The 13,101-nt window shown below is 46.8% G+C and overlaps 1 protein-coding gene across 1 annotated transcript in view; it reads left to right on the plus strand.

Moving 5' to 3' along the window:
* Positions 1–13,101, plus strand: part of LOC141272996 (receptor-type tyrosine-protein phosphatase T-like) — a 424,966-nt gene that overhangs the window by 56,685 nt on the left and 355,180 nt on the right. The window contains exon 3 of the mRNA XM_073684271.1: positions 12,409–12,672. Coding sequence (XP_073540372.1) covers positions 12,409–12,672 — 264 coding nt within the window. The remainder of the gene's footprint in view (positions 1–12,408; positions 12,673–13,101) is intronic.

Raw genomic sequence — 13,101 nt, forward strand, 5'->3', positions numbered from 1 at the left:
CACCGGGAGAAATAGTGGCAGCTGGGGACCGAATATGGAGACCTGACCGCTGCCGTCATGAGGTTGTGAAAAGCTTCCGCCTCCATGAGCCTAAAAGGCCACATTTCAAGTGCAAGAAGCTGTCCAGAAATGTGGCAGTTTGGTATTGCGGCCTGTGGGTAGCTGGCTGCATACTTGTGCTTGCATTCCAAGTAACAGAAAACTAAGGAGATGGATGGCCTCATCATCATCACAACCTGAAGGGTTTGCGCTATGAACTCTCCTGATGGAGAAGCCAGGGCCCACCTTAGGAGTCTCCGATTCTCTGATGGGCCTGTCCTACCCTGCCGAGAAGCAGCCCTGGCTAAGAAAAGTGTGTGGGAAGGTTCCCGGACACTCTATGGCTGCTTTTTTACTGTTTGCTGGCTCCAGCAATCCATAGGATTGCAATCTATAAGATCCCTTCACTGGCTCCCAATTGTCCAGTGTATCCAGTTCAAACTACTAACACTGACGTACAAAGCCACCCATAACCTTTCTTCTCTGTACATCTCTGAACTAATCTCCCAATATATTCCCTTACGTAATCTCCGGTCCTCCCAAGACCTCCTTCTTTCCACACTTATTTTTTCCTCACCCAATCACCTCCAATACTTCTACCAAATATGCCCCATCCTCTGGAATTCTGTGCCTCAACACATCCGATTAGCCACCACATTCGTATCCTTCAGACACAACCTGAAAACCCATCTCTTCAAGACAGCCCGCTATTACCTTGCTGCCACCTCACCTCAACACAACAATCTGTTGCTAATGCAACTCCATAACCTACTGTCTCCTTCCCCACCATCCTGTAGAATGTAAGGCAGCAAGTGCAGGGTCTATAAGACTTAAGATTCAATATGGCACCTTGGCAAAGCCCAGTTATGTTCTCCCTCTGATATCTAACAATAACAAACAGGTCATGCTGGAGAAACTTGCACCTACTGTCACTCAGTGTTTTCAGCTCCTTTGTGAGAAACTAATGTTTGCTCAGTCTGTCTACCAAATAAAATTCCTGAGGTACGGAAATTGTGGACGGCTTTGCTTCTGGTACTGGGTGCTAATACCTGTTAGAACCCTCCTGTTTGTTTTTTCCATCTTGTGTTTGCGGTCACGTGACCACCTGCCTTTATATTCCAGCTCCGTCTGTTTGCTGTGCTGGACTTCAGTGTTGTTTGACTATTTTGCTAGCCAGGTGCTTCGGTGCCTATATCTCTCAGTTCGCTTGGTCCTTTTGGGACCTCTAGTACCTTTTTGTCAGTTTATCTTTTGTGTTCTGCAACAACCTTCTCTGTTCAGGAGGTGTCCCATTTTGTTCCAGTCCTTAGTTCTTTTAGGGACCCCTTCCCTTTATTCTATAGGTCTTCATTCAGACTAGCCTAGGACTAAGGCGGGTCTGTTCACTAGGAACAGGTAGCCTGCTACATCGTAGGGATTCAGCTTAGTCTTACTGTAGGGAAAGCTTTCCCCTTCTTTCCTTAGTACATGTTTGCAGATCTTACCAGTAAGTCCAGCCCAAAAAATAAGGAAAATTATTATGGGGATCAGTATTGCTTCTGTCCAGGATTTGGCTCGACGTTTGCAGGGGTTGACTCTGGAGGTGGCCGAGCTCCAGCAACACGTGAGTAGCTGTCCTGGAGCGCATTTTGTCGAAACCCAAGGTAGGACTGCCTGATGTTTTTAATGGTAAACAGCAAGATTTTTTTTAATTTTTAAAAATGCTTGCTGTTATATTTTCGTTTGAGACCAAGGTCCTCTGGGAATGAATCACAGCGCATTGGTCTTATTATGTCACTATTGCTTAATGAACCACAAGGGTTGGCATTTTCTCTTCAACCTAATGATCCATGTTTGAGGTCGGTATAAGAATTTTTTTCTGCTATGGGTCTATTATATGATGATCCTGATCGAATCTCATCTGCTGATGCAGAACTCAGCTGTTTGAATCAGTGGTCAGGTGATGTTGAAAATTATTGCACACACTTTATAAGGTGGGCTATTGAAGTCAGATGGAATGATCCTGCGCTGAAATGTTTATTTCTTGCTAGTCTGAGTGAAAGGGTTAAGAATTTGCTAATTGCATTCCCTGCACCTGAGACTCTGCAGGATGCCATGCAATTATCTGTTCGTGTGGATAGGAGGCTGATATTTGGCAGAATGAGGTAAAGACTCCTGTATTGCCAGGTCCTAGTCCCCAGAAAATCTGCTCAGACGGCGGAGAACCGATGGAGATTGGGACGATGTCGCTCCGCTCTCAGGAAAGAGACTGGAGGTTCGCCAAGGGATTGTGTCTTTATTGTGGTAAAGCTGACCATTTGATTAAGTATTGTGAGCTTTGTTTAAGTTAAGAAAAAAAAAGGTCAGATGCGCCCGTATAGCTTGTTTACACTGTGCAGGAGTATTTCTTTCAGGGAGTACTACTTTGCAGGAAAATTTGATTGAATTTCAGGTATTTGTGGATTGTGGTTCAACACTTAATGTGATTGATAAAGGGTTTTTGGAAAACCTTAAATTGAAATCCAAACCTTTGTCATCACCTATTTCTGTGATTGCAATTGATAACACTCCCTTGAAATGTATTACTCACAAGACTACTGCATTTCCCCTCACTATCAATGGACTTCACCAAGAAATTTTGGACTTGGTTGTATTAGATAATTTACCCTCTCCGGTCGTTCTAGGATTGCCTTAGTTAAAACTGCACAATTCTTTGCTGGACTGGTCTACTAATATGATAAAGTCTTCGAGTCCGAAGTGCTATGATAAATGTTGTAATGGTCGCATTGTGGCTGTGGAAAAAGGAGAATTACCGGTACCTATTCAAGATTTTTGGAGGGTTTTTTCGGAGGAGGAGTCACAAGTTTTACCTCCTCATAGGGATTATGATTACGCCATTGAGTTTGTTCCGGGAGCTACTCTTCCCAAAAGTCGCTTGTTTAATCTGACTATCCCTGAGAGAAAGGTCTTGGAGGAATACATACAGAGTAGCCTGGCCGCCGGTCACATTAGAACTTCTAAGTCGCCTGTGGCAGTTGGATTTTTCTTTGTTTAAAAAAAGGACGGGGGTTTGCGTCCGTGTCTGGATTTTCGTGAAATTAATAAGATTACCGTACGCAATTCCTACCCATTGCCGTTAATTCCTGACTTGTTTAGCCAGTTAGTGGGAGCCAAGTGGCTCTCTAAGATTGATCTCCGGGGGGCATAAAATTTGTTACGAGTGAAGGAGGGTGATGAATGGAAAACTGCTTTTAACACTCCAGAAGGTCATTTTGAGAATCTGGTGATGCCTTTTGGTCTTACCAATGCACCTGCATTTTTTCAGAACCTTATTACACTGTGTTCCAAATTATTATGCAAATAATATTTTCTCAGATTTTCCCGAATTCCCTATATGAATTGCAGTCATTGTAATTTTCCAGTCAAATAACTATTAGAGTACAATGGAAAGGTTTTTGTATAAACTGCCTATGATAACAGGATATTTTTAAAAAAATAAAAAACTCAAACTGCACTCAAAATGCATGTTCCAAATTATTATGCACAGCAGAGTTTTCAACCTTTTCATTTTAATAAAGAACAAAAAAATTGTCATTTTTGAAATTATAAGCATTAGCAGGTTATTACAAACTGAAATCAAAACTTTATTCTAGGTGATGTTACATTTGCATATAGGACCCCTTGTTTGAAAGGAGCTTCTGAACTCTCTCGTCCATTGAATTTGTCAGGTTTTGGATGGTTTCTGCTTCCAGTTGTTTTGCATGAGGACAGAATACCCTCCCAGAGCTGTTGCTTAGTTGTGAACTGCCTCCCGCCATCATAGACACTCCTTTTGATGATGCTCCAGAGGTTCTCAATGGGGTTGAGGTCAGGGGAGCATGGGGGCCGACCATAAGTTTGTCCCCTTTTATGCCCATAGCAGCCAGAGATGCAGATGTGTTATGTGCAGCATGCGACGGGGCATGAAATGATCTCGATGGTCCAGATGGATGGAGTGGAGGATGGCTGGTTGATGGACACCCCATGCAAACACGGCTACGGCGCTAACAAGGAGGAGGTGGAGTAATGTTTTGGGCTGGAATCATGGGGAGAGAGATTGTAGGCCCTTTTAGGATCCCTGAAGGGGTAAAGATGAACTCCATAATGTATGTTGAGTTTCTCAAACAGCACTTCCTTCCATGGTTCAAGAAGAAGAACCGTGCATTCCGCAGAGATGTACGGAGGAGAGAGATTATGGATGGCTTTGTAGGTCAGTGTTAGTAGCTTAAACTGGATACGCTGGGCAATTGGGAGCCAGTGAAAGGCTTTGCAAAGGGGAATAACAGAGGAGTAGGAAGGCGAGAGATTAACTAGTTGCACAGCAGAGTTAAGGATCGACTGGAGGGGTGTGAGAGTGTTAGCAGGTAGGCCACAGAGGAGGGTGTTGCAGTAGTCGAGGCGGGAGATGATGAGGGCATGCACAAGCAGTTTAGTAGATTGAGGGTTGAGGAAAGGACGGATTCTGGAAATATTTCTGAGCTGGAGGTGTCAGGAGGTGGCAAGGGCTTGGATGTGGGTTTGAAGGACAGGGCAGAGTCAAGGGTTACTCCGAGGCAGCAGATTGCCGGTACAGGGGAAAGTGTGATGTCATTTATTGTGATAGAAAGATCAGGTGGGTAAGATATGCGGGACTATTAGTTTAGTTCTCCGTATTCTAGTGTGTATTTATTTCGTTCTCCAACCTATCCATACCCACTCCCAGTGGTTAACATCTGGTGATGAGGGTTTGGATTCTTCTTGGACCCTACTTTGTCCTGGCATGGATCAACTGAAAAAAAATGTGGGCATTGCTACACATGCTTCCCCCCTCTTGAGTCTGTGAAGCTTTGGATCAGACCTCTGATGCCTCGAAATAGAATGTGTTAACAGCTCTGCAGACTCACCCATCTGTGCTTCCTCATAGTCAGTTGGCCGGTTGGAGAGTTGTGACATGGGTGAAAACAAGGGTTATTGGGGTGGCACCTCTGAGGACTGTACTGTGTGTGATGTTAAGGTGGAGAAAGAAGAGCAGAGGCCACTTGATGCAGTGCTTGTCATCTACTGGAGCACATGTTCTTACTGCCCCTCATCTACAAGGCATACCGCTGTGTGACTGCCAAAGAAAGGGAGTGGAGTCCAGTAACAGAAGTTTTCAAAATGCTGCACAATTGCTCACTGCAGCAAAACAAACCTACTTCTGATCTCTCATATCATACGTGTCTCACAGCCCTAAACAGCTATTCAGTACTTTCAAGTCCCTCCTCTGTCCACCAGCTCCCCCTCCCTCTCCTCTCCTCTCATCTCAGCTGAAGACTTAGCGTCATTCTTCAAGCAGAAGATTGACAACATAGGGCAAAGATTTTGCTTAAAGTCCCAACAGCCCCTTTTCATAACGACTCAACTCTCCTCCAAAACCAGCTTCTCCGCCATCATGGAAGATCATCTTTACTCTCCAAATCACATCTCACCACCTGTGAACTTGACCTAATACCATCCCACCTCATTCCAAACTGTACCACAGTCTTCATCCCAAGCCTAACCCTCTTCTTCTACCTGTCACTAACAACTGGCTTCCCCTCATGATTCAAACATACCTCGATCACGCCCATCCTCCAAAAGCCCTCCCTTGATTCATCCTATGTTTAGCTATCGGCCAATCTCACTTCTCACCTATGCCTCCAAACTACTGGATCAACACATCTATTTTGAACTGTCCTCCCACCTCTCCTCTTGCTCCCTCTTTGACTGCTTATAATCAGGCTTACGACCTCACCATTCCACTGAAACTGCCCTGACTAAAGTCACCAACAATCTACTAACTGCCAAATCCAAGCCAGACTACTCTGTCTTCCTCCTCCTCGACCTGTCATCTGCCTTCGATACAGTAGATCATACCCTTTTACTTGAGACTCTCATCTCTCGGCATCACAGACTTGGCCCTGTCTTGGATCTTTTCATACCTTACTGACAGGACATTCAGTGTCTTCCACTCACACACCACCTCCTCATCTCATCCCCTATGTGTCGGTGTCCCCTAAGGTTCAGTTGTAGGACCCAGGCTCTTCTCCATCTACCCCTTCGGCCTGGGACAGCTCAAGGTCTCACGGCTTTCAGTATCACCTCTATGCTGATGACACACAGACCTACCTCTCTGGACCTGATATCACCTCCTTACTAACCAGAATCCCGCAATGTGTGTCCTGCATTTCATCTTTCTTCTCTGCTACATTTGTAAAAATGAACATGGATAAAACAGAATGCATCATCTTTCCACCATCTCATTCACCCCCCCCAACTGACCTATCAGTGAATGCCTGCCCACTCTCCCCAGTTCCACAAGCTTGACTCTGATCTGTCTTTCAAACCACAGATCCAAGCCCTTTCCACTTGCTGCTGACTCCACCTCCAAAGTATCTTGGGGATCCGCACATTCCTCAACCATGAATGTAGAAAAACACCAGGGCACGCCCTCATCATCTCCCGCCTCGACTACTACAAGCTCCTGCTCTGTGGCCTCCCTTCTATCATTCTCGCACCCCTCCAATCTATCCTAAACTGTGTTGGCCGACTAATCCACCTGTCCCCCCGCTATTCCCAGGCTTCTCCCCTCTGTCAATCCCTGCGCTGGCTCTCTGTTGCCCAGTGACTCCAGTTGAAAAGTCTAACTTTGGCATACCAAGCCATCGAAAACCTGTCTCCTCCATACATGTGTGACCTAGTCTCCCTGTACTAGTTACCTGCACGCAACCTCCCATCCTTCCAAGATCTCCTTCTCTACTTCCCTCTTATCTCTTCTTGTCACAATCCCATACAAGATTTGTCCCGTGCATCTCCCCTACTGTGATAACGCTGTACCCCAACACATCAGACGGTCGCCTACCGTGGAAACCTTGAAAAGGAAGCTGAAGACCCACTTCTTGTGACAAGCATACAATCTGCGGTAACCCTCACTCCACCATACCGCTGCACGGCTAGCTGTGCCCTGACCTACTGTATCCTCACCCATCCCTTCCAGATTGTGCGCCTTTGCGGGCAGGGTCCTTTCTCCTCTTGTAGCAGTTGGTGACTCCTTTTCAAATGTAAAGCGCCACGGAATAAATTTCGCTGTAATAGTAATAATAATTATAGTACTTGTACTCTGGGTCAATTGATGGCACTTTCCAGGTGTCTACCCCTAATTTGATGTGTTTTGGAAGTTTTTGGGCCCGTTTTAAGGTGTTGTGTATGCATTTTTTTTGTCCCCCCCCATTGAATCCTATGGTGTTCGGTAACGTTTGACGATCATTCGACGAATAAATCGGCGAATATTGCAAATTCGGTGATCGTAATACAAATCGAATATTGAAACATTTGCTCATCTCTAGTTACTAGCTTGGATATTTTAGTCAAAATATCAACTAAGACCTTATGCATTTTTTTGTAGCCAGGCCCTGAAGGTTTGGAATGGGGTGTATGGTTTTTGTAGGATGCAGATATAGAGTGCTGTCAAGCCCATCTGATCTAATAGTATGGGTGTGATCAATAGACTGTAAGTCAGCATGGTGCACTACACCTAAGTGTGTTACTGGCCCCTTATATATGTCTCATCTATGTGTATCTATAATATTAAGCATCCACCCCCACTCCCTAATGGATGATAGGAGTGTGACTGTAAGATAGGTGTGTGAGTTGTTCTTCATCAGAATTCTGCACCTGTGCTGCCTCCACCTTTTTTTATCATGGGGGTCTGCTGCATCCTGCACACATCCTTGTTGAAATAGTCCAATATTAGACCCATACATGTCTCCCAAATACCACTGCTAGCTACCACCCATTACCAGCCATTTTACCCATGGCCAGATAATGTGCAGATGACCTGAACCTAATAAAACTGTGTTTGCATTAAAAAGCTCAATAGGGGTTTAATATACTCCTAGGAGAGCTCAGAGTATTAGAATTGTATTTTACGGAGAATTCGGGACTTTTCAGAATTGATATTCGTGAATTTATTTGCCAAAAATCTAATTTTGGGGGAAAATTCAGCAAAGCTGGAAAACTCAAATTTCAAGAGATCCTTCTACCTCTTCTCATGATCTATTGTTTCAATTAGGTTTATATCTTTTTAATTATTTTTATATCACTGTATGTAATTTTCACAATGGCCACTTACAAAAATCTTACAACCACTAGCGATATCTACAGCTCCAACATTCCTACAACCCGAGCAGATTAAAACACTTAAAAAAAAAAGCCAGTGCGCTGGAGACCCATCGGACTGAGCCTCATCCAATCCTTATCTCCTATTACTACAGTTATATAGTGCCCCAAATGTACAATATCTATAATATAATCGCACAAGCGTCCCTCTGTCTGAAGCCTCTATAGACTGCGCAAGCGCGACGCGCCTGGCAAGTCTGGACCCCACAGAGGAATGCAACGACATCCTAAGCGAGGAGTTTAGGATGATGATTGTGGCCCCAGAGATCGCGGTATGCGTAAGCACTGAATTGGAGGATGAGAGGGCCACACATACCAGGATTGGGGGATGAGGGGGCCACACATACCAGGATTGTGGGATGAGGGGGCCACACATACCAGGATTGGGGGATGAGGGGGCCACACATACCAGGATTGGGGGATGAGGGGTACCATACATACCAGGATTGGAGGATGAGGGATACCATGCATACCAGGATTGGGGGATGAGGGGTACCATGCATAGCAGGATTTGGGGGATGAGGGGTACCATGCATACCAGGATTGGGGATGAGGGGTACCATGCATACCAGGATTGGGGATGAGGCATGCCATGCATACCAGGATTGGGGATGAGGGGTGCTATGCATATCAGGATTAGTGGTGAGGGGTGCCATGCATACCAGGATGGGGGGTGAGGGGCCCATGCATACCAGGATAGTGATGAGGGATGCCATGCATACCAGGATTGGGGATGAGGGGTGCCATGCATACCAGGATTGGGGGATGAGGGGGTACCATTCATACCAGGATTGGGGGATGAGGGGGTACCATGCATACCAGGATTGGGGATGAGGGGTGCCATGCATACCAGGATAGGGATGAGAGGTGCCATGCATACCAGGATAGGGATGAGGGGTGCCATGCATACCAGGATGGGGATGAGGAGTGCCATGCATACCATGATTGGGGATGAGGGGTGCCATGCATACCAGAATTGGGGATGAGGGGTGCCATGCATACCAGGATAGGGATGAGGGGTGCCATGCATACCAGGATTGGGTATGAGGGGACCATGCATACCAGGATAGGGATGAGGGTGCCATGCATACCAGGATAGGGATGAGGGGGTACCATGCATACCAGGATAGGGATGAGGGGTGCCATGCATACCAGGATAGGGATGAGGGGGTACCATGCATACCAGGATTGGGGATGAGGGGTGTCATGCATACCAGGATAGGGATGAGGGGGGCCATGCATACCAGGATTGGGGATGAGGGGGCCATGCATACCAGGATAGGGGGATGAGAGGGTACCATGCATACCAGGATTGGGGGATAAGTGGTACCATGCATACCAGGATTGGGGATGAGGCGTGCCATGCATACCAGGATAGGGAAGAGGGGAAAATCTGCAGATAAAACTCCGCGTACCCGCAAGACACAATGATGTGTAGTAGATTTGAAATACGCACCGTAGGTCAGTTTACACTGAGTAAAAGAAAAAGCGCAGTGTGCATGAGATCTCTATAAATCCATCCACTTTGCTGAAACTATAGGATGCTATGTTTGATGTTCATTGTGATTTTTATTTCATTGTGTGCACAGAGCCTAAAGGTAAGTGCACATGTTAAATATTTGTTGCAGACGTTTCTGCATCAAAAATATCTCTTGGCAGTAAAAAACTATATTAAAACTGTGTTTTTGATGCGTTTTTTCCCGCATTCATTGGTGCGGGTGAAAAATGCTGCAAAACCGCTGAAGTGATTGAAGGGTTGCAGATTTGAAACTGCTTAAATTCTGATAGAAAAAATAAGCAACGTGTGGAGGAGATTTCCGAGATCTCATTTACTTTGCTGGAACAGTAAAATGCTGTGATTTTTTTGCTCCACAAATGTGCAGAAAAAGCAACAAACACATTACATGTGAACATACCCTTAAATAGCAAATTATCTTTTTCAGAAATATTTTATACTCCACGTCACAAGGAACAATGAACAATGTCCGGGAGGCATGAAACAGTATTTTGAATATTCTGATGTATTTTGCACCTATCTGTGGTGGATTAATAAATTTTCAATGCAATCATAGAGCGGTGACTAATTCCCTAAATATCGTTCCATAGATTTTCCATCTTTGAGAACTGATTATATACAACTGTGCCAACCATAAAAAAAATACATAGAACCTTGATGATCCATGGATTCCCTCTCATCGTAGCCTCTTCTTCTATGGACCCTTCTAATATTTTACCCCAGAAATGGTGGGTCTAGTATCCCTCTGATATCCCAATCCAATGGCAAAATAATGGAAAATAGGATGGTTGGATGCCAAATGCTGTATGCATGGGTGAGTACGACCCCCGCGTGTCCTGTGTGTATAGGTGAGTACGACCCCCGCGTGTCCTGTGTGTATAGGAGAGTACGACCCCCGTGTGTCCTGTATGTATAGGAGAGTACGACCCCCGCGTGTCCTGTATGTACAGAAGAGTACAATCCCCGCGTGTCCTGTGTGTACAGAAGAGTACAGCCCCCGCGTGTCCTGTGTGTATAGGTGAGTATGACCCCCGCGTGTCCCGTGTGTACAGAAGAGTACAGCCCCCGCGTGTCCTGTGTGTACAGAAGAGTACAGCCCCCGCGTGTCCTGTGTGTATAGGTGAGTATGACCCCCGCGTGTACCGTGTGTACAGAAGAGTACAATCCCCGCGTGTCCTGTGTGTATAGGAGAGTACGACCCCCGCGTGTCCTGTGTGTACAGAAGAGTACAGCCCCCGCGTGTCCTGTGTGTATAGGTGAGTATGACCCCCGCGTGTCCCGTGTGTACAGAAGAGTACAGCCCCCGCGTGTCCTGTGTGTACAGAAGAGTACAGCCCCCGCGTGTCCCGTGTGTACAGGAGAGTACGACCCCCGCGTGTCCCGTGTGTACAGAAGAGTACAGCCCCCGCGTGTCCCGTGTGTACAGGACAGTACGACCCCCGCGTGTCCCGTGTGTACAGGAGAGTACGACCCCCGCGTGTCCCGTATGTAGGGGAGAGTGCGACCCCCGCGTGTCCCGTGTGTAGAGGAGAGTGCGACCCCCGCGTGTCCCGTGTGTAGAGGGGAGTGCGACCCCCGCGCGTCCCGTGTGTAGAGGGGAGTGCGACCCCCGCGCGTCCCGTGTGTAGAGGGGAGTGCGACCCCCGCGCGTCCCGTGTGTAGAGGGGAGTGCGACCCCCGCGCGTCCCGTGTGTAGAGGGGAGTGCGACCCCCGCGCGTCCCGTGTGTAGAGGGGAGTGCGACCCCCGCGCGTCCCGTGTGTAGAGGGGAGTGCGACCCCCGCGCGTCCCGTGTGTAGAGGGGAGTGCGACCCCCGCGCGTCCCGTGTGTAGAGGGGAGTGCGACCCCCGCGCGTCCCGTGTGTAGAGGGGAGTGCGACCCCCGCGCGTCCCGTGTGTAGAGGGGAGTGCGACCCCCGCGCGTCCCGTGTGTAGAGGGGAGTGCGACCCCCGCGCGTCCCGTGTGTAGAGGGGAGTGCGACCCCCGCGCGTCCCGTGTGTAGAGGGGAGTGCGACCCCCGCGCGTCCCGTGTGTAGAGGGGAGTGCGACTCCTTTATCACCCGCTGTATTGGTTTTTGGGTCTCCCATATATCAGGATACATTTAGATTCTCTTAGATCCATCTACATCAGACACACGATCCCCGAGTCCAGGGAGAACCTCCACCAGGCCGATCATTGTGGATCCATTACTATTATTTTGTCTCCTCTTCCTTATATTTGGACCAGGTGAGATGAAGGAAGGAATGAGGAGGCTCCATGGCTACTTTACTCTTTTCCATAGCCCGAGGATCCAGGTTTTCATTTCATTCACCTTTTCTGGTGATGTGGCCTTTTAGATGACATTTTCCAGTAACATATGAAGGCTGAACGTTGGGATTTAATAGGGTTTTTTATCGAGATTTTGCCATACCTTCTGGTAAAATACACCAACTAATGTAGATTTTTTGCTTTGGCGGAAAATATGAAGGAATGAAAATGAAGAGGTAAAAGCTGCAGACGTGAACTCAAATTGGCAATCATTAAAGTGAACCTGACAGCTGATACACGCTGCACAATCCACGGGCATCATGTTTTTGGAGTGTTTCAGATTGAGATTTGTCATCTGCTTTATTTCTATTTACAGAAAATTTTACATGACTATTTCTCTGTTTTATGTTAGGAGTGAATGTGACGGCCCTGGAGGTGACCTCTACCAGCATCAGACTGCAGATCGTCTGCTCCCCGGATCAGTGCCACAACCCCAGCACGTCTTATATATACTCCTGTATATACCTCAGAGAGGTCAACATAAGATGTATATATGGAAAAGATGTGACCTTCTCCGGTCTGGAGCCTGTTACACAATATGAAATCCACGTTAGACGAGTCTATGGTCGGTCAGTGCTTCTTCTGGAGACATTAACCATCACTACTGGTGAATCAGGTGAGACCACCATACACTATGCTGATAATATCTGTACCCTGGACCTCATACATCACATTATACATCACTACTGGGGGATCAGGTGAGACCACCGTACACTATACTGATAATATCTGTACCCTGGACCTCATACATCACATTATACATCACTACTGGGGGATCAGGTGAGACCACCGTACACTATGCTGATAATATCTGTACCCTGGACCTCATACATCACATTATACATCACTACTGGGGGATCAGGTGAGACCACCGTACACTATACTGATAATATCTGTACCCTGGACCTCATACATCACATTATACATCACTACTGGTGAATCAGGTGAGACCACCATACACTATGCTGATAATATCTGTACCCTGGACCTCATACATCACATTATACATCACTACTGGGGGATCAGGTGAGACCACCGTACACTA

This window comes from Phyllobates terribilis, unplaced genomic scaffold (assembly GCF_046119375.1).
Source record: "Phyllobates terribilis strain yellow unplaced genomic scaffold, ASM4611937v1 Scaffold_1__5_contigs__length_1240528914, whole genome shotgun sequence".
Classification (NCBI taxonomy): Eukaryota; Metazoa; Chordata; class Amphibia; order Anura; family Dendrobatidae; genus Phyllobates; species Phyllobates terribilis.